General features: G+C 60.9%; 1 protein-coding gene and 1 pseudogene across 4 annotated transcripts in view; one reads left to right on the top strand and one right to left on the bottom strand.

The window, feature by feature from the left end:
* The window catches only part of LOC117867167, a 658,956-nt pseudogene that overhangs the window by 272,789 nt on the left and 365,865 nt on the right, over nucleotides 1-20,302 (top strand).
* Nucleotides 1-20,302, bottom strand: part of ABCA2 (ATP binding cassette subfamily A member 2) — a 142,660-nt gene that overhangs the window by 16,759 nt on the left and 105,599 nt on the right. For 3 of the 4 annotated variants that reach the window (XM_034751979.1, XM_034751983.1, XM_034751981.1), the window contains 13 exons: nucleotides 18,894-19,014; nucleotides 17,671-17,961; nucleotides 14,136-14,354; nucleotides 13,660-13,762; nucleotides 12,683-13,011; nucleotides 7,759-7,972; nucleotides 6,308-6,413; nucleotides 5,596-5,707; nucleotides 4,890-4,950; nucleotides 4,168-4,342; nucleotides 2,476-2,591; nucleotides 1,165-1,312; nucleotides 667-790 (listed from right to left, as the gene is read on the bottom strand). In XM_034751979.1, coding sequence (XP_034607870.1) covers nucleotides 667-790; nucleotides 1,165-1,312; nucleotides 2,476-2,591; nucleotides 4,168-4,342; nucleotides 4,890-4,950; nucleotides 5,596-5,707; nucleotides 6,308-6,413; nucleotides 7,759-7,972; nucleotides 12,683-13,011; nucleotides 13,660-13,762; nucleotides 14,136-14,354; nucleotides 17,671-17,961; nucleotides 18,894-19,014 — 2,119 coding nt within the window. The remainder of the gene's footprint in view (nucleotides 1-666; nucleotides 791-1,164; nucleotides 1,313-2,475; nucleotides 2,592-4,167; nucleotides 4,343-4,889; nucleotides 4,951-5,595; nucleotides 5,708-6,307; nucleotides 6,414-7,758; nucleotides 7,973-12,682; nucleotides 13,012-13,659; nucleotides 13,763-14,135; nucleotides 14,355-17,670; nucleotides 17,962-18,893; nucleotides 19,015-20,302) is intronic. The other variant, XM_034751982.1, reaches the window with a different exon arrangement.

The following is a 20,302-nucleotide window of genomic DNA, read 5'->3' as shown; positions in this document are numbered from 1 at the left end:
TAATCAGTCCCACTCAGGCAGGGTTTGCTTCCCGCCTTGGTGCTTCCCTTGGTTGAGTCTCCACGATAAGCCTGAGGGTAAGCCTAAGGGGTGCTCCTTCCCCACTCAAAAAGGGAAATAGTCCCACAGACCCTGTCCACACCTTTCCCTGCCTCCTCGTGGGGACAGGGTGTCTGTCCTGGGGTGTCAGCCCTTCTCCTAGCCGGCACTCGGGCTTGTCTGCTTCCCCGGTGGGAAGGAACACCGCCTCTCCTCCTGGAGAAGCTACTTCGCGGCTGCTACTGGCCTGGTAACAGCTGGTGTCTCCCTCTCTCCTCCCTTTCTCTCACTGGAGAAGGAGGTTTGAAAAGGGCTCAGGCAGCTCTTAATTGGATTCAGGTGTGTCTAATTAACCTGAGGTGACCCCTTCTCAGTTTGTAAGAAAAAGGGCTCTTCACAGTCTAGGGCTAACATATCTGCCTTCCATTGCTCTCTTGCAGCCGTCTGGCCTGACTTTAGCCCAGATGGTACCTGCCCCGTTTCCCCTCCATAGACTGCATCAGCTCTCACTTCCTCTCTCTACCACGCAAACCTGCCCGGCAGCCACGCTGGGTCCCAAGAACAGCCAGTGGGTAAAGTCAGTGATCTGCTGCCCCTTGCCGTGCCGTGCCGGAGCGAGGGCCTTACCGATCTTGGCGTAGTATTCGTTGATGTACTCATTGTAGGCCATTTCCATCAGCCCGTGGCCCAGGTTGTAGTTGGGGAAGATGAGGAAGCAGCTCTTCAGGTAGCTGTTAACGACCTTCAGGTCCTGCCGAGGTGGGAGGAGGAGGCGATGACACACACCCCCAGACTGCCTTGGGCCCACCCCCCTAGAAGTGCCCCAGAGACCAAAGGCTTCAGCATGCAGAGCGAGGATCTCCTGCATGGCCTCTCTGACTCGGAGTCACACCGCCGGCACGCAGTCTGCACTACGGCCCACGCAGTGCGTGTGGCAGCATGCTCCTTCCCTCCCGCACCTGTCACAGGCTCCCAGCGATCCTGGCCATTGGTTTGGTGGCTATGCTGACCGGGAAGATCACAGGGCTGGCCCACAGCAGTTCTAGCAGGGCTGAGGATGGCTGGGCTAGGCAGGACAGGGAAGGCCGACCCTGCCCCTTTTTGGGGGCCCACAGGAGCACGTACCTTGTCGTGCTCGAAGAGCTGCAGCAGGAAGGTGGCGACAGTGGCCGTGATGCCAATGAAGAGGTTGATAACGATCAGGAAGACGTATGCTGAGCTGGGCACCTCGAACCAGAAGGAGGCTGGGTACATGATGGGGGTGATGGACCAGCTGGTGTAAACAGAACACCAAGGTGAGTGCATCCTACACAGGACCGAGCCCTGGCCCTGCCCACCCCATTCATACTAGGCCTAGTGAGTGACAGCCCCAAACTCTGGGATCCTTGGTTCATTGGCTAGAAACACAGAGGCGCTTTAGCCAATCCTCAGCCAGCTCCTCCCAGAGCAAATCAGAGCCAGTGACGGCTGCCCCAAGACTTTCTCCAAATAAAACACACAAGCAACCTCTGCGCCTTGCCCGAAGCACTTCCCAGACACCGATGGAACCTGCCTTGCACGACGGGTCGCAGACGGGACACCCTTACCCTTCCATTTGTGGGCTTCCAGCTCGAGGGGTTTGGGCTGGTGCTGAGCACCCAGAACTCAGAGCTGCAGGTGCTCACGTCCGGAGGCCTGGTCTGCGCTGGGATCCTTGCCACTGAGGCAGATGGATACTGGGGTGACCTGCACCAGGGCAAGCCCCAATCTACACCAGTGCAGCATGTCTACACCTTGCACCAGTGGCTGAAACTCCAGTGTACACAAGGCCTCAGCGTCTCTGGCTGGGCAACCTGAACAAGAGGCCACTGGGAACATTTTGGCCCAAGCAATTCGCTCAGGATCCCACACAAAGTTTTTGGCACAGCCAGATCTCCTGACAACCAGCCCCATGCTCTAACCACACGACCATCCTTCATCCCTTCAAGGAACCAGGGGGTTCTCCAGTTTGAGTTGATGGGGAACAGGAGAAAGTCCAGTCTGTGGTAGGATGGGTCAGGGACTGGCCTCATGGGGTGGCAGCCGAGAGGCTGACAGATGAGTCGGGCTTCAGGGTTTATAATTCTACAGCGACTAAAACATCTGTCAGAACAGAAGCCCGGAGGGCAGGACCACACAGCTTCTGCATCATTCGGCATTGTGCTAGAAGCCTGCCGCTGACACAGTGCTCCCCGCTCCATTGCTGGCTGTTAGAAACTCCCCATCTAGCCGCGTGTGTGACGCTAGTGCTGGGCTGGCAGCCCCTGGCCATTTATCCACAGCATGGGGACAGCCTGGGCAGCAGCAGTCCAACCTTCCCCCGTCGGGCCCTGCCGACGCCCCTCATCGCTGCTCTCCTTTCATTCCCCTCCCAGAGCACACGTGTCCCCCGAGCGGCGGCCAGCCCGGCGGACGTACCCATAGAGCAGGAAGAGCGAGAGGACGGCTGGGAAGTTGGTGGGGGACGTATACGCCGGGAGGTCGAACACGAAGAGGATGATGATGCAGCATGTGGCCGGCACCAGGTAATTCAGCTGGAAAACAAATGCCCCAAAGACGAGAGTGAACCCGCTGAGGTGGAGCTAAGAGGGGATCCCCGTCCTCCGTTCAGGAGGTCGTGAATTCAGAGCCCAGGGAAGCAGGACCGGTGTGGGAGACCCAGGCCAGGTCTACACTACGAAGTTTTGATGGCATAGCTACTTTGGTCAGGGGGTAAAAAACCACGGCCCCCCCAAGCCGAGATAGCGACGCCGGCTAAACCCCCAGTGTGCATGCGGCGATGCTGATAGACAGGGCTTCTGGCCGCTTAGCGCTGGGGGAGGTGGTGTTACTATGGTGATAAAACCATCTTCTCTCAGCATACCCTGCGTCCACACTAGGGGGCTCCGCTGGTGCAGCCATATTGGCAAAGCATCTGTAGTGCAGACAAAGCCCCAGCCTATGGGCTTTGCTCCCAAACTGGTCTCACCCTGCTCAGAGCCAAATACAAAACCAACCTCTCAGGCTCTTGGTAAGTCACCCCTCCCACCCCCACCCCAATAACCTACCCGCCAAGGAAGCTATTTCTCCTACAGGCTGGGCAGGCTGAAAGAGAGCGATGAAGAGATGGTTACGGTGACTTCTTTCCCAAAGACCTGGAGGCGCTAGACACTGCAGAACCGGGGCCAGACCAGCTCGCACAGAGATCACGCGGAGACTGCCCCGCCCCACCCTCAGGGCACAGCGTGAAACGGCTGCAGGGGAACTGGTCCCATAGCACATTTAATTGCAGACACCCAGTGGTCCTGTTCTTCTGAAGGGGCCAAAATGGGCCTATTTCTGGGCGCGTTTCACGGCTCGTTCCAGCCGATCTCCACTTCCATCGCACGTCTCAAAGCTCCCCTTCAGAGACGTGAAAACGGGCCCAAGGAAGCGCCAAGCACATCCTGAGCGCCCCCGCACAGCTTGTCTGAGCTGCCCCTACCCCTCACTCCAGGCCTGGGTGGAAAGGCCGAAGGAGGAACTCGCTGTGTTAAAGGACATGGTTCAGAACGGATCTTCCTGCCCACAGGATGTGAGAGAACACGAGTGCCTCACGCATGGTGCCCATTGCCCCAGTGCACCCCACAACCGAACCCCTTCCCCACCCCCAGCCACCTCACTTCCGCCGGCCTGGCTGTGCACTCCCCAGGGCCGATGCCCTAGATGGAGCAAGGGGCAGGATGCAGACGAACCGTCAGCAATGAGACCACAGCAGAGGCGAGCGAAGCAAGATGCCACATGACAAGCGATCCCCATGGATAGGACAAGGTCCTGGCTGGGCATAAATGAGGCAGTGACCCTCAACTGATGGGTGGGAAATGCTCTGTAGACCCTTCTCCCAGGGCTGTCTGCTATCTGGGGGAAGGAAGGAGATGATCCTGCACTGGGAGAGCCTGCGTGAAAGGGACCTTCCTGTGGATGGATCGCTCTCCAGGGACTATGCACGCAGGGCTGGATAGAGACCTCCCTTGTGAACATCCTGTGTAATCAGCCCCTGATCAGACAGCCCCCGGGCAGTCGCCTTGCCCCCAGGCTCCTTCACCATCCCGGTCTGGGTGAGGAGGCCCAACCGCCCTTCTCGGCTCTTACCATGTCCCACACGTAGTTGGCCAGCCAGTAGATCACCGGGTCGCAGCCGCTCACGAACTGCAGGTGCTTGGCTTTGGTAGCCTTCTCAGCCACCAGGAACACCACGAAGCTGGCTGGCACGAAGGACATGGCCACAATGATGAAGATGGCGATGACCACATCCGTGCCTTGCAGGCTGCGGCAGGAGAAGAGCGACAGAAATGGCAGCGAGAAGGAGGGAAGCAGAGGGGGACGGGGGTTAGCCCAGGCGGGAGAACTGTGCCCCAAGTTACTCCACATACCACAAGCCACTGCTCACTTCACAGCTGGGTATCCCTGCAAGGAAACCAGCCCAAAGGCCTCTTTGTGTGTGCACATGCGGGGGGGAGGGGGGGGGCATGAATAAGGCTAGTTGTTAGTCATGGAAACAGAGACTTTGGCCCAGATCCTCAGAAGTATTTAGACTCCAAATTTCCATGGATTTCATTGGGGATTAGGAGCCTGCATCCCTTCGTGGAGTGGGGGCCTGTGTGACTTAGTTTTTCAGGCTGGCCAGGATCTCTCTCTTCTCCGCCTCTCGCAGGGGGTGGCACTGGGCTGGCACAGCTCCTCCCCTCCTGGGCCGGCAACCTTTGCCATAGAAAACCTAGTGGGGGCCTCCCTCCATTTTCATCCATCACAAACACCGCCCCCACTCCCCAGCCAGGCATGTGCACACCATCCACGAGCCCATTGGTACACACAGGTAATCCAGGGAGAGGCTGGCGCTCGTCTTGTTCATCGGATGGTTGGTCACTGTGATGCCTGCAGCAAAACGTGACAGGAAACATAGTGAGAGCCGGTGTGTAAGAACAGCCCCTTGCACCCCCACCCCCGTGGATCAGCCCTGGAACAACCCCTCGCTATCTCAGCCCCCAGCCCCTCGGCTCAGCCCTGCCATGGGCCGGGCTCTACAACAGCTCCCTGCTGGGGGACTGAAGGGAATTCCCTTCCCCGCTGCAGAGCTCACCGAGTAGCGTTATCCAAGGAGCTCAGAGCACTTTGCAAACGTTAACTGACAGGACCCATGTCAGCCTGGCAAAGCCAGCACCATCCACGTGTCACAGGTGCACACACTGCAGCACGGAAAGCTTAAGGGACATGCCCAAGGTCATTTAGGGTCTAATCCTGCCCCCGCCACCGAGAGACCTGACTCCAATCCCCTGCTCTAACCACTAGACCACAAAACCTCTCAAGACAGACATGGGTTTTCAAACCCAACTCCCAGTGTGGCAAGAGCAGCCAGACCAGAGTCTGTCTAGTCACTAGCCTGCCCTCCTCCCCCTCTGTTAGCCCGTGGTTGGATTCTACACCAGAGCCGGAGGGGTCTGTCTCAGGGGGGTTTTCAACTCATTGATTCTCGTTATTGCTCGTCAGGTCTGAGTCCCCAGCCTGGCTTGGCCAGCTCACCGTAGGCGGCGGGGTTCCCTCTGCTCTTGGGCAGGTTGGCCCGCAGGATGGCGTTGTTCAGCACGTTCAGGTAGGTGGGCATACTGTGGTAGCCCTTGTTGTTGTAGAAGACCTGGAAGGGCAGAGCAGAGACGCACACTCAGCTCTGGGAGCTCCAGCAGGGTGCCCTGCTCAAGGAGGGGCTGAGGGAGGCCGGGGGAAGCGGAGGGGCTTGGGCAGTTGGCAGAGTGTGAGAGCTGGCACCAGATCCGTCCTGCAACGCCTGGCACAGGGACACGGAGTCCCTATGTGGGGCCCGCTGGGGTCAGCCCCTTCCTCCCAAAAGCCGCTCTCTCTAGTCCATGGCTCACGGGGCTGGCATTGGAGTCCATCTCTAAATAACAGCAAGCTACCGAGTGCTGCTGAGGGGCACTGGAGTCACCACTGGCCTCTGCTCACCCCACAGCAGGGGCTGCAGCATGGTAAGCTTCCGTGGGGTGATCGCTGGGGGACACACCTGTCCTCCAGCAAACAAGCTCACTTGCGAGGGGCCCTGGAACAACATCTGACCTTTTTCCCCTTCCCAAGAGCATGCTGGGAAGCCTGTACATCCCTCTTGCTCTGGGACCCCTTCGGTGGGACTCTGGAAGGAGGGTGGGTCTTTGCGGGGGACTCAGTGGGATGGGGCTAACACAGGGACAGAACCTTTCCCCGCTCTCCGAGCATCCCCTACCTGGGCTGTTCTCCTGACTGCGATCTTCCGCACCATGGGAGGGGCCTGGGCGCCAAAGGACGCTGGGATGGATTTCTGGACGTTGCCAACGGTGATCGCTCCATACCTAGGGCAGAAGGGGAAGCAAACGAAAGGCTGGGGCCACCGTCTTTCAGCCCAGGCGACACAGAGGAAAGACGAGCAGCTGGAAGAATGGGACCTGACCCACCTCTGAAATGTTGGGCTCCACGGGAGAAACCTGAGCGATGGCAGGACAACGAACCGCGGCCGGAACCCCCAGCCACCACTTCCGACCTGTGAGCTGCTCCCAGCCACCCGTTGCAACCCAATCCCTGAGAGCCCGCTGCTTCACCCACAAGGCCTGGTGTCACAGCCGATGCGCCCCTGCTCCCTTCAGAGCCAGGCCACGCTGCTCCCTGCTTGGCCAGAGGTCGCCGCTGAGCACCCAGGGGCCCTTCTCTGTCCTCCATTCCAGGGGTGACTGAGAGCACCCCGCAGCCTAAGCAGGGGGGCTGGAAACCGAGACCTGGTGGTGTCAGTGGCAGGGCATTGGGACTAGCGTTACTGAGCGGGTCTGCTCAGGCTTCGGAGTAGGAGCCAACTCCACCCAAGAGTCTGAGGGCCAACAGCTTCCCCATAGTAGGTCCCTGCCCAGCACAGCTGTGGCCACTGAAGGGCTCCTCCTTTCCACAGCCCCCCCGAGGGAAATCTCAGAGGACTCAGACAGCCCTGAGGGAAGGGGGAGGATGGTCACATCCTACTGCCCTGCCCCCCAAGGGCCAGCGCTTTCCCAGCCGTGGGCTCTCTCTGTGCCCCTAGTTAGCCAGACAGACAGACTCAGTGAGTGACTGCTGCAGCACATCCCAGGGACACCCTACCAAACAGAAAAGGCAGAGCCTCTGGAGATGGACTTTCAGAGAGTGCTGGGCCCCCCCCCCCCGAAGCTCAGGCCCCCCCCCACATGTCCCAAGCTGGGCCCCACAAAGAGGAGCACCCAGAGTCACCGGCCAGCTTTGAAATTCCTGGCTGTGATGCAGAATTAAAAAAAAAAAACAAATCAACCAGTGATTGTCTGATTGGACCCCAATGGGGTCAGCTCAGCCCCTGACCCGCCCCCTCTCCGCCGTGTATGTAGGGTTGCCAGTTTTGGTTGGAATATCCTGGAGGTTTCATCACATGACAAACTTTAATTAAAGATTCATCTTTAATTCCTGGAGACTCCAGGACAATCTGGAGGATTGGCAACCCTACGTGTACAGTTTAGCTCTGCCCCCAGTCCCTCCCTTCACCGCCCCAGGACCCAAGCTGACTAGATTACAGCAAGCTCAGGTATGGCTACTGGAGTGGTGATCACAGCTTCCCCTCCGGCCTGCTGGTGGCAACCTGCCTCGCCTTGGTGCCCCCGGTCCTGTTCCAGCCCCCTTGGACCCGGCGGGACACGCCCCCCTCACCTGTGCAGCCGGAAGCGGTCCGACGTGTACAGCATGTATTCCGAGACGTTGCGCCCGGTGATGTCCGCCAGGATGTCCCCCGTCACCACCTTCATCTGGGGCGGGTGGCCTCCCACGCCGCTGGGACAGGAGAAGCCCGTCCCCTGCATGGAGCAGGTGCATCTGACGGGCTCGTGGATGATGCTGGGCAAGGACGGGGCCAAAGTGACGGTCTCTGAGGAGACGAGAGGAGAAAGGCGACCCTCAGGAGCGCTCGTTCTGCAGAGCATCCACTCTGGGCATCCGGGTGAGGGGCAGGGCACCTCAGCATTGTCCTGCTCTGACAGGCGTGGGGAGAGGGGAAAGCAGCGGGGGCAGGAGGAGGGGAAGGAGCGAATGAGGGTTTTAGCTGTGTGGCAATCACAGGATGCGACTACAGCTCCAGTAGACACACCGGAGTTTGCTTTAGTCTGGCTCGGTCAGGCAGCAGAGGCCAGAGGCCTGAGGAATCAGCCAGGGATCCGGGCGGGCTTGTCCGGCCTGTGCCGAGGCCCAGGCTCTGCAGTTTCACTGCTCCAGGACCGAGCTGGCCAGATTAAAGCTTGCTCAGGTCTGGCTACGGGAGCGGCGATCCGTACCCTGACTCATAGGGGGAAAGCAAGCGTTTTCCTGCGACCCCCCCAGCATTGGAATTCAGACAATGAGCTCCCAAGTGCTCACTGGGGCTGAATCTCTGTCCTTTAAGGTGCCCCCATCGTTCAGCCTCTTCAAATGACTTCCACAGGGGTGTTCAGGGCGGGTGAGGAGAACGAATAGGAGCATATGAGAGATTGAAACAACAGGGACTGTTACCTTAGAAAGGAGATGAAGAAGAGGAGACGTGATACAAGCAGATCAAATAATGAATGGTCTAGAGCAGTGGCTTTCAAACTGCGGGTCGCGACCCAGTACTAAGCCACGGAACGTAAGGCGCTGGGTCGCGGCGGCTCTGGGCAGCGCCACCAACCGGGCCGTTACAACTCCCGTCGGTGGTGCTACCTGGCTAAGGCAGGCTAGTCCCTATCTATTCAGCAGCAGGTCCGGCTCCTAGGTGGGGGGGGGGCCATGGGGCTCCGCGCGCTGCCCCCGCCCCGAGCACCGACTCCGCACTTGCATTGGCCGGTTCCCGGCCAATGGGAAATGGCGTGGGAACACAGTGCCTGCAGGTGAGAGCTGCGTGGAGCCACTTGCTTGCCTCCGCCTAAGAGCCGGACCTGCTGCTGGCCACTTCCAGGGCGCAGTGCAGTCTGCGGTGCCAGGACAGGCAGGAAGCCTGCCTCTGCACCCTCGCTGTGCCGCTGCCGGGAGCTGCCCGAGGTAACCCTGCGCCCCAATCCCCTGCCCCAGCCCTGAGCCCCCCCAAACCCGGGGCTCCTTCCTGCACCCTAAACCCCTCATCCCCCGCGCCTGCACCCCCAGCCCAGATCTCTGACCCCCGCGCACACCCCAAACCCCTGCCCCAGCCCTGAGCCCCTCCCACACCCCAAACCCCTCATCCCCAGCGCCTGCACCCCCAGCCCAGAGCTCCGACCCCCGCCCACACCCCAAACCCCTGCCCCAGCCCTGAGCCCCTCCCACACCCCAAACCCCTCATCCCCAGCGCCTGCACCCCCAGCCCAGAGCTCCGACCCCCGCCCACACCCCAAACCCCTGCCCCAGCCCTGAGCCCCTCCCACACCCCAAACCCCTCATCCCCAGCGCCTGCACCCCCAGCCCAGAGCTCCGACCCCCGCCCACACCCCCAACCCCCGCCCCAGCCCTGAGCCCCTCCCACACCCCAAACCCCTCATCCCCAGCGCCTGCACCCCCAGCCCAGAGCTCCGACCCCCGCCCACACCCCCAACCCCTGCCCCAGCCCTGAGCCCCTCCCACACCCCAAACCCCTCATCCCCAGCGCCTGCACCCCCAGCCCAGAGCTCCGACCCCCGCCCACACCCCCAACCCCTGCCCCAGCCCTGAGCCCCTCCCACACCCCAAACCCCTCATCCCCAGCGCCTGCACCCCCAGCCCAGAGCTCCGACCCCCGCCCACACCCCCAACCCCTGCCCCAGCCCTGAGCCCCTCCCACACCCCAAACCCCTCATCCCCAGCGCCTGCACCCCCAGCCCAGAGCTCCGACCCCCGCCCACACCCCAAACCCCTGCCCCAGCCCTGAGCCCCTCCCACACCCCAAACCCCTCATCCCCAGCGCCTGCACCCCCAGCCCAGAGCTCCGACCCCCGCCCACACCCCAAACCCCTGCCCCAGCCCTGAGCCCCTCCCACACCCCAAACCCCTCATCCCCAGCGCCTGCACCCCCAGCCCAGAGCTCCGACCCCCGCCCACACCCCAAACCCCTGCCCCAGCCCTGAGCCCCTCCCACACCCCAAACCCCTCATCCCCAGCGCCTGCACCCCCAGCCCAGAGCTCCGACCCCCGCCCACACCCCAAACCCCTGCCCCAGCCCTGAGCCCCTCCCACACCCCAAACCCCTCATCCCCAGCGCCTGCACCCCCAGCCCAGAGCTCCGACCCCCGCCCACACCCCAAACCCCTGCCCCAGCCCTGAGCCCCTCCCACACCCCAAACCCCTCATCCCCAGCGCCTGCACCCCCAGCCCAGAGCTCCGACCCCCGCCCACACCCCAAACCCCTGCCCCAGCCCTGAGCCCCTCCCACACCCCAAACCCCTCATCCCCAGCGCCTGCACCCCCAGCCCAGAGCTCCGACCCCCGCCCACACCCCAAACCCCTGCCCCAGCCCTGAGCCCCTCCCACACCCCAAACCCCTCATCCCCAGCGCCTGCACCCCCAGCCCAGAGCTCCGACCCCCGCCCACACCCCAAACCCCTGCCCCAGCCCTGAGCCCCTCCCACACCCCAAACCCCTCATCCCCAGCGCCTGCACCCCCAGCCCAGAGCTCCGACCCCCGCCCACACCCCAAACCCCTGCCCCAGCCCTGAGCCCCTCCCACACCCCAAACCCCTCATCCCCAGCGCCTGCACCCCCAGCCCAGAGCTCCGACCCCCGCCCACACCCCAAACCCCTGCCCCAGCCCTGAGCCCCTCCCACACCCCAAACCCCTCATCCCCAGCGCCTGCACCCCCAGCCCAGAGCTCCGACCCCCGCCCACACCCCAAACCCCTGCCCCAGCCCTGAGCCCCTCCCACACCCCAAACCCCTCATCCCCAGCGCCTGCACCCCCAGCCCAGAGCTCCGACCCCCGCCCACACCCCAAACCCCTGCCCCAGCCCTGAGCCCCTCCCACACCCCAAACCCCTCATCCCCAGCGCCTGCACCCCCAGCCCAGAGCTCCGACCCCCGCCCACACCCCAAACCCCTGCCCCAGCCCTGAGCCCCTCCCACACCCCAAACCCCTCATCCCCAGCGCCTGCACCCCCAGCCCAGAGCTCCGACCCCCGCCCACACCCCAAACCCCTGCCCCAGCCCTGAGCCCCTCCCACACCCCAAACCCCTCATCCCCAGCGCCTGCACCCCCAGCCCAGAGCTCCGACCCCCGCCCACACCCCAAACCCCTGCCCCAGCCCTGAGCCCCTCCCACACCCCAAACCCCTCATCCCCAGCGCCTGCACCCCCAGCCCAGAGCTCCGACCCCCGCCCACACCCCAAACCCCTGCCCCAGCCCTGAGCCCCTCCCACACCCCAAACCCCTCATCCCCAGCGCCTGCACCCCCAGCCCAGAGCTCCGACCCCCGCCCACACCCCAAACCCCTGCCCCAGCCCTGAGCCCCTCCCACACCCCAAACCCCTCATCCCCAGCGCCTGCACCCCCAGCCCAGAGCTCCGACCCCCGCCCACACCCCAAACCCCTGCCCCAGCCCTGAGCCCCTCCCACACCCCAAACCCCTCATCCCCAGCGCCTGCACCCCCAGCCCAGAGCTCCGACCCCCGCCCACACCCCAAACCCCTGCCCCAGCCCTGAGCCCCTCCCACACCCCAAACCCCTCATCCCCAGCGCCTGCACCCCCAGCCCAGAGCTCCGACCCCCGCCCACACCCCAAACCCCTGCCCCAGCCCTGAGCCCCTCCCACACCCCAAACCCCTCATCCCCAGCGCCTGCACCCCCAGCCCAGAGCTCTGACCCCCGCCCACACTCCAAACCCCTGCTCCAGCCCTGAGCCCCTCCCACACCCCAAACCCCTCATCCCCAGCTCCACTGGGTCATGGGCATCAACAATTTCCTTCAACTGGGTTGCCAGAAAAAAAAGTTTGAAAACACTAGTCTAGAAAAGGGAGATCCAGAGCTCCTGTTATCTCTGCCTCACAGTGTAAGGACAAGGGGTCGTTCAATAGAATTGAAAGGTCGCAAATTCAAAATCAATACAAGGAAAGACTTTTTCACACAACACACATGTAGCCTGTGGAACTCACTGCCACAGGAAGTTGCCAAGGCCAAGAACGTAACAAGATTCAAAAAGGAATCAGGTGCTTATACAGACAGCAAGAACATCCAGAGTTCTGAGTTACACTAACAAATACTTTGGAGGGGGTATTGAACTTCATGCTTCAGGGTTTGAGCGGATCTCTATTAGAGATGAGGATATCTACGTGGGGCACAGACTATCCCACATCTGCTACGGTGGGGTTCTTTCACTCTGAACAGCTGGTTCCGGCCACCGTCAGAGCCAGGATTCTGGACTAGACAGACCTCGGGTCTCACTCAGTCTGACAATTCCCATGTTCCTAAACCCTGTGCGCCCAGTAAAGCTCTGCCCCTCCCTGAAAGGCATTATGGGAAAGTCCCAGACAAGCCTGCACTGGCTGGAGCAAAATGTGCTGCTCTGTGGGTCCCACGGCAACGCCAGAGACCCAGGTTCTAATTCCCTCACTGCTGCCTTGGCTGGGTAGGGAATGCATTGCTTGGCAGGAGGTCCCTATTCTCCCCAATTCCTGCCAGGCCAGACGTTACCTTTGACAGTGGAGGGATAAGTGGTGGAGTTCCAGGCGTGCACCATGTCGTCATCCAGGGAGACGGGGTAGTCGGAGGGGGCCGGGGAGGGGGGCGGTGGCACGAAGTTGGAGAGCGGCAGGCCCTGGGTGAAGGAATCGATGCACATAGCGTCGAAGTACTTGGCCGCCAGCATCTTGGACTCGTTGCTGTTGAGGTTCAGGGTCTGCACCAGCTGGTCCAGGGTGCTATTGAAGGCCGTCTTCAGCACACAGGTGGCCCCCACCCCGGAAGGCAAGTGGAAGGTGTTGACGAGCTGCTGGGGGCTGGCGTCGGGCGACAGCTTTATGCTGTGGAGAGAGACCGCGGGTGAGAAGGGCTCAGCGAGCCGGGGACGCTCCCGTGGCTCCTCTGGATCAGTCATGCTCCCTAGGACGGACCTGAGAAACCCTCTTGCTTGCAGGCCAGCCTCCTAACGTGATATTCCAGGAGTGGCCAGGCCCCCACGGGCTTCAGGGGCTCTGCTCCTCACAGGGCGTGGCCAGTGCCGAGTCCTACCACTGTAGTGTCTGCCGAGCTGGGGCCGTGGAGCCTGCACTCTGGCTTGGGGGCTGAAGGGGACTGGACGGCACAGGGGAGGGACTAGAGGGCCTTTCACTGGCAGGTCACTGACTCAACTCCAGCCCAGGCTGGTAGCCACGGACAGGCCTCAACGGCCAACAGCTGGGCACACCACAGAACTGCTCTCTGTAAGTGCCACATGGCCGGCAGCCTGTGCAAGGGCCCTGCGGAGGTCTGTACCCCTCACTGCTAGCAGGGCAGTGCCAGATTCAGAGCAATGACCCTGCACTGCAAGAAGCGCCCGGCCTCCCCCGCCAAGCACAGTCACTGCGGGGCACCCTGCGGCAGCGTGGTTGACCTCCCCCCACTTCCTGCGGGCGTGGGGAACAGGATGGGGGCCTAGGACGCTGCTCGCCAGGCAGCGCCAGGCCTCTCACCGGTATTCGCGCCGCTCCTCATTGGCATAGGGGATGAAGTTGCCCTTGGGCTGGGTGTAGTTGTGATACTGGGACGGCGAGAGGATCAGAGGAGGCAGGTCACCTGGGGAGAAAAGGGGCATGTTGAGCAACCTCCCTCGGGGTGGTGGGTCCCATCCCCTCCGTACTCTGGCCTGGAAGGCCAGCCCCGGACCCCAGTGACAGGCCCAGGGCAGGCCCAGTGGCACTCCCCCACATTCCAGATTCACCGGGTGACTTCTGGCTAGTCAGTCCCTCATCCCACTCCCCACCCACACCCAGGTAGCTGTCGGGCAGCCTGGAGCCAGAGATATGGGCACACATGCAGTGCACGTGCCGCTCTGCCAGGAGGCAGGCAGGGAGGCCAGTGTCCCAAGGGGAGCAAGAGGCGACACTGGGTATGGTGGGGGAAAGGAGCTATCACCCCTCCCCCAGTCTGGGCCAGCGCCCGCACGCACCTATTTCAGGCACAGAGAGCGCCACCGTCATGGCCACGCAGACGAAGAAGGCGGGCAGCAGGATCTGTGAGAAGAGGGCCTTGGTGTTGCGCTTGGCGCAGTGGAAGCGTTTGACGATCAGCCCATGGAACTGGCGCAGCTTGAGCCAGGAGCCCTCCAGCTTAAAGCTCCCCTGTCCCCCCAGGGGCTGGTCCGCAGCCTCGGCGTCAGCCTCTTGGTCTGGAGCAAGGGAGAGCGATGGGGAGTGGGAAGAGACACACCGAGCGGGTCAGGCTCTCTCAGAGGCCGTCAAGCTCCTCCCCCAGCCCCCACCTCCTCCTCCTCAGGACTCAGCCAGGAATCAGCTCGTGCAGCCAGTCACGCAGGACGTGGTCCTCCGCCGGACCCCATCCCGCAGCACGGGGCTCCCCCGGGGAGAGGAGGCGGGACGCCAGCCCCAGGACCTGCCAGACTCCCCTCCCCAGGGCCGGGCTGATCTCTGAAGAGCTGCAGCTACAGAGTTAAGTCGGGAAATGCAGAACGCTCCATGCAGGTCTCGGCAGGCCAGCGATGGGGAGTTGGTGTCGGACCCTGTTTTCTAAACTCACGTAACCCTTACGCTGGCTGCCACCCTGGCAGTTTCCGTGGGTTAATACAACTGACACTTGTACGTACCTGACTGTATCCCCCAACCCAACAGGGACACGCAGGGTAGGGGGGAAAGCAGCACCCCCGTGAACAGAGAGGAGCCCGGGCAGGCGCGTTATTTCTTATACACACAAGGGACAGGAGAGGGTATTTCACAACCCTGCGGACACTGCAAGTGACCTTCCTGTGCAGCAACCCAACCTACATAGCGCCAGCCCGTTTACGGGGCTTGCCCCAGATCACGCAGGCCAGCAGGGAGGGAGCCAGGGACAGAGCTCAGGGCCACAACCCCCAGGTCACCTGCTCAAACCATTAAACAACCGCCTCTCACTAGGTCCCCCATAACAAAGCCGTAGAGCAGGGGGAGGTGGCACCTTTGTACCAGCACCGCAGCCCTGGGGACATCAGCTCAGAGACCCCTCACAAGCTCACCTCCGAGTCCAGAGGTAGGAGGGCTCAGGCCAGGGGAAGGGAGCTTTGGTTTTAAGCCATGTTGGCTGCTCTATTTTTGTTAGGGGGCGAAGGGGTAACACAACGGAGATTCTTTTCTCTTGGTTCCATAGCGTTGTTTTTGTAACCAAGGAAGGTTCATTTTGCTATACAGAGATCGAGAAACCTGAGACAGATCCTTTGAAGGGAGTCCTGACCCATCAGGGTCAAAATCCTGCTAACACCATGTCACAGCTCCCATGGAAACATGTCTGTGCCCACCTGCCTCAGTGCTTCCCCCAGCAGGCCACGGGAGCCCCCAGTCTCCTGCTCCATCTGTGAAGTGAGAAGTCAGGCTCCTCCCATGAAGGCCTCCCTCAGGGAGAGATGCTGGACAGAAGCCAGCAGGGGAAGCAAGAGGGACTGGGAAAGATGTAGGGCCACAACTGTTTTTTGATGGAAAATTGGGTTTTTGATAGAACAATTTTTGGGGGTGAAAAGTGCCGCTTTCCACCCGAAAACTGAAACGTGTCGATTGTGAAATGCCTGATGGGTAGTTCAGGTGCCACAACACAAAAATTGGGGGTCACCAGATGAAATTAACAGGCAGCAGGTTTAATACAAACAAGAGGAAGGACTTTATCACACAATGCACAATTAACCTGTGGAACTCATTGGCATGGGATATTGTGAAGCCCCAAAATATAAGTGGTTCACAAAAGAACTGGGTAAATTCCCAGAGGATAGGTCCATCAGTGGCTATTAGCCAAGATGGTTCGGGATGCACCCTCATGCTCAGGGCGACCCTGAACCTCTGATTGCCAGAAGCCAGGAAGGGAAGACAAGTGGATTCCTCCAAAATTGCCATGTTCTGTACCCTCCCCCTGAAGCTTTGGTATGTTGGAGACCGGATACTGGGCAAGATGGCCCATGGTCTGACCCAGTGCGGCAGCTCTTATGTTCTTACGCCTCATACTCCGTTTTTTTTCTACAGACCAGGCTCCTCAGCCAGACCTCATCTCCCATGATGCACTGCCTTTCAGGGAGACCATGGTGCATCATGGGAGATATAGTCCAGACAGGAGTCTGGCTTATGGGACCATGAGGAACCTGAACTACAACTCCCAGGAGGCACCGCAGTACCATTCTAGAATCAAAATATTTTGGTTCTCGATTTGTTGCTGAAAATTCAAAATTTTGATGTGAAAAATTTTGACAAGAGCAATTTCCCCTTCACTTTTATTGAAATTTGCATAGCCCTCCCTCCCAATCAGCTCTTGTCAGGAGTTTGACTGTTGGGATAGCAACCAAAGTGGGGAATTGGCTGCGTCTGTGATTTTGAATGGGGTTTACGATCCCGTTGGGGTCTTGGTGTTGGGAATCTGGGATATCAGAGGAGATTCTGTACTACGTTCCCTGCTCGGTCTTCATACTTGACCCACGTGCCAATGCTCCCCAGGGCATTATGAGCCCTGGCATTTAGTAACGGGATACCTGATGTATCCGGAGAGGAGAGAAAAACCACGATGTCCCCAAATGCTCCATGATAAGAGCAGTGGAATAACCCCAAAAAGGGACTGCGAATAAAAAAGTGGCCACTGGATCGCTATTGTTTGTGGATTGTACGTTTTATTAGTCAAATACTGTGGGAGGACTCCTGGGGGTTCCTGGGAACGTGTCACTCATTTGAACACAAACCTTTGTGCATCGCTTGCTATTTCAGATTCGCCATTCTCCTAGTTAAAGTCTCAATCATCCAGTCAGGGAGCAGAACAAACTAGCCTGAGATTCAGGTGACCAACCCCATGCCACCAATAGCCAACAGGAAGGAGAGAGACTCAAAGCATTTGCACGGGGAATTTGGCGGCTGGTCTCGAAAAGCGAATGCGTTTGGAGGGCTCGGTCGCTTTGTGAATGAAAAGGGGCCGAGTTTGCAGTGAAGAATTTGGCCAGCGCTACCCACTGACCCAAAGGCACTTAGTCAAAGGGATGCATCCACGTGCAGCAAAGGACACTGCTAGATTCTAGAGCTGTCGTCTATGTACGCAATCAAACAGACCTCTTCGCAGTCCCCACTCCCCACTCGAAAGAACCCCAGGAGCTCTCAGCCGAAACCCTGCCAGAACTCCCTGAACTCATGGCTTCCCCACCCAGGGGCTCCCAACCAAGTTTCAGGGGGCTGCCCTCGCCCCCTCCCTTTCTTTAGGCCTATTTTCCCATTGTAACAGGGGGTCCCAGGGTGAACAGGCTCAAGGCAGGACCCCACAGTGCATGGGGTGTGGGCGTTCAAACAGGTCCCTGCCAGCCACCCCTCTTGGGGGACTCAGCCCAGCCCCGGCAGGATGGAAAGGTCTGGTCAGAGCCGGTGCCAGGCCCCACACATCCCCCACCCCCGGGATTGCTGAGAGCGGAACCGGGACACAGCGGCCCCCCACCCCCGCTACCAAATTCAAGGCCTGCCGTGCGGCACGTTACAAACCTTGCAGACTGACGTTATCGGGGTCCTGCAGATTATCAAACAACGGAGAATAATCCCCATAGAACTCCGAATAAGCCCCACCTTCATCGCCCCGCACGGAGCCCACAGAGGACACCGAGCGCAGGGACACCTGCGACTGGGCCAGGTTGGAGCAGGCCACCAGGTTGCTGAGCTCCACCTCCGGCTTCTCGGGTGCCTCCGCGTCAGGAAGGGGCTCCCCGTTGGCCTCGGGCTTCAGGCCCATCTGGGGAGCCGGTGGCTGCAGAGCGTCTTTCTTGGACTCCTTCATGTCTGGAAGGAGAAGGGAGCCGGTGGGGTTTGTGCAGCACAGGTACAAGGGGAACGTTCCCGGGGAGCAGCCCTCCTAGGGCATTCCACTCACTCTCCAGCAAGAACCCACCAGCTGGGATTGGCTGGAACGCTTTAGCTAGTCACCCAGATACCAAGGGCCTGGGCGTGCCGGGGGGGAACGGGGCGCTTCCTTAATACCCTGCAACCCCAGCATAGCAGGATCCATCTTAGCACGTCAGAGAGTGCCCTGGTACAGTGAGCACCCCAGCTCCCCTCTCAGTGCTGGCCAGGGCAGGCACTGGCCCTGTCTAATAGGAATACACCCTCACGATATTTCACACTGACATCGGGCCTTTCATCCCCCAGGATCCCAAAGTGCTTTACAAACCTCAGGCTGAAACTACAAACCACAGGACAAAATGCGGCCACTGCTGGGGTGGAGCGTGGCAAGCAATCAGGATGTATCATTCCATGCTACTTTTGGGGACGGTGCCCCTGCCTTCAGGCCAAGGGCACTCCCCTGCTCTCAGGCCCATGCGGAGCAGACAGGAGCAAGGGTTGCAGCCAAGATACAGGTATTAAAAAGCAAACTGCCTGTCACAGCTGCATTGACATGACGCTGGGGTCTTTGCTGCGGCTGGCTTGGTGCTAGCAGTGTAACAAATGCACCTCCTCTACCCCACCCTCATCCCCCAGCTCTGCCATCGCACCTCTGTTCTGCCCTAAAACATCCACTCCATAGTCCAGCCCTGCCCTGCCCGGCTCTAGGCATTCACCTCTGTGGGCTTCCCCTGAGCAGAGACTGCCAGCAATGGATCGCCTCAACGGGGCGAGGTGGCGAACTCGGTTTGTTAATGTAAGGCCGCTGAACCAGGGCACCCCCGACTCTCCACGAGCCAGCATACCGAGGCACTGACACGCGCACCCCTTACCGACATCGCTGTTCTCCAGCGACAGGTCCTCCTCCGACACCTTGAGGAAGACCTCCTCCAGGGTAGTGTCCATCAGCCCGAAGCTGGTCAGCTCCAGCTCCCCCAGGCTCTGCTCCAGGTGCTGCGAACAAGGAACAAGGGTGAGGAGCGAAGGGAGACCTCAGCGAAGAGCCATCCCAGAAGCTCCCGGCTAAGCGGTCATCAGCCCGCCCAGCACCCCCTGCAGCACGGGGACCTTCGGAACCCCCCATCCCCCGACGGCCAGGCCGGGCGAACGACAAAAGGCCTGATGAGTGCCTGTGTGACACACGAACCAGGGACCTCCAGAGCAAAAACCAGGAGCTGCTACAACTTGAGCCTCGGCTGGCCCAGATCCCGGTCTCTGTGGATTGGGCCCAGAGAGGAACTGGTAACACATTCCGCCCGAGCTCACACCTGCCGGAAACCAGGCTCCGGGGTGATCTGAGAACCCATCCCCCGCGTCCTCCCTCTCACCACCCACCTCCGCCGGAACGCAGCGCTGGAGCCAACGCAGTGCCCACGGGGTGGCTAGCGCTGCGAAAGCGGAGAGCCCAGAACCCTATCCTGAGCAGAGCAGCACTCCCTGCTGGTGGGAAAAGGAGAGGGGCTTGTCCCAGCGACCCAGGCCCCGCTGTGTGGCTGGGCTGGGGGACGCCAGGGGCAGCAGTGCAGGCTCAGGGCAAGCTAGGGAGCCCCGCAGTAAGCAAGGGCACCGGGGAGCTAGGAGAATTACAGCATGCGGGACAGACTATCCCAAGAGACGACGACGCTGGGCAGGGCGACAGCACACACGGGGCGATGCCCCTGTGCAAGGGCAAGGGACACGCTCTGGGCTGGATCTGCAAATGAGCCTAAGGGAATGAGACACCCAAATCACTTGGACTCCTTGGTAAATCCCAGCATAACAAATAATTCAGTGCTACCCCCACGGGTGCCCCCCCGCCAACCAACCCGCGAGCGCCCAGCCCAGCTCCCGCACCCCCTCGCTGACTAGCCAGTGAGCACCCCGGGCCTGTGACCCGCCCCACCCCACCCACCAACCCGCGAGCGCCCAGCCCAGCTCTTCCGCCCTCCCACCAACCAGCAAGCGCCCAGCTCTTGTGCCTCACCCCACCCACCAACGAGCGAGCGCCCAGCTCAGCTCCCAGGGGGCCTCCCACCCACCAACCCATGAGCACCCAGCCCAGCTCCCGCACCCCCGCCCACCAACCAGTGAGCGCCCAGCTCAGCTCCCGGTGGGCCCCCCCACCCACTAACCCATGAGCACCCAGCCCAGCTCCCGCGCCCCCTTGCCGACCAACCAGACAGCGCCCAGCACCCGTGCTCTGCCCTACCCCCACCAACCAGTGAGCGCCCAGCCCAGCTCCCGCGCCCCCTCACCAACCAGC

This window comes from Trachemys scripta, chromosome 17 (genome assembly GCF_013100865.1).
Source record: "Trachemys scripta elegans isolate TJP31775 chromosome 17, CAS_Tse_1.0, whole genome shotgun sequence".
Classification (NCBI taxonomy): domain Eukaryota; kingdom Metazoa; phylum Chordata; order Testudines; family Emydidae; genus Trachemys; species Trachemys scripta.
Note: the sequence above shows the minus strand (reverse complement) of the source record. Positions and strands in the feature narration are given on the sequence as shown.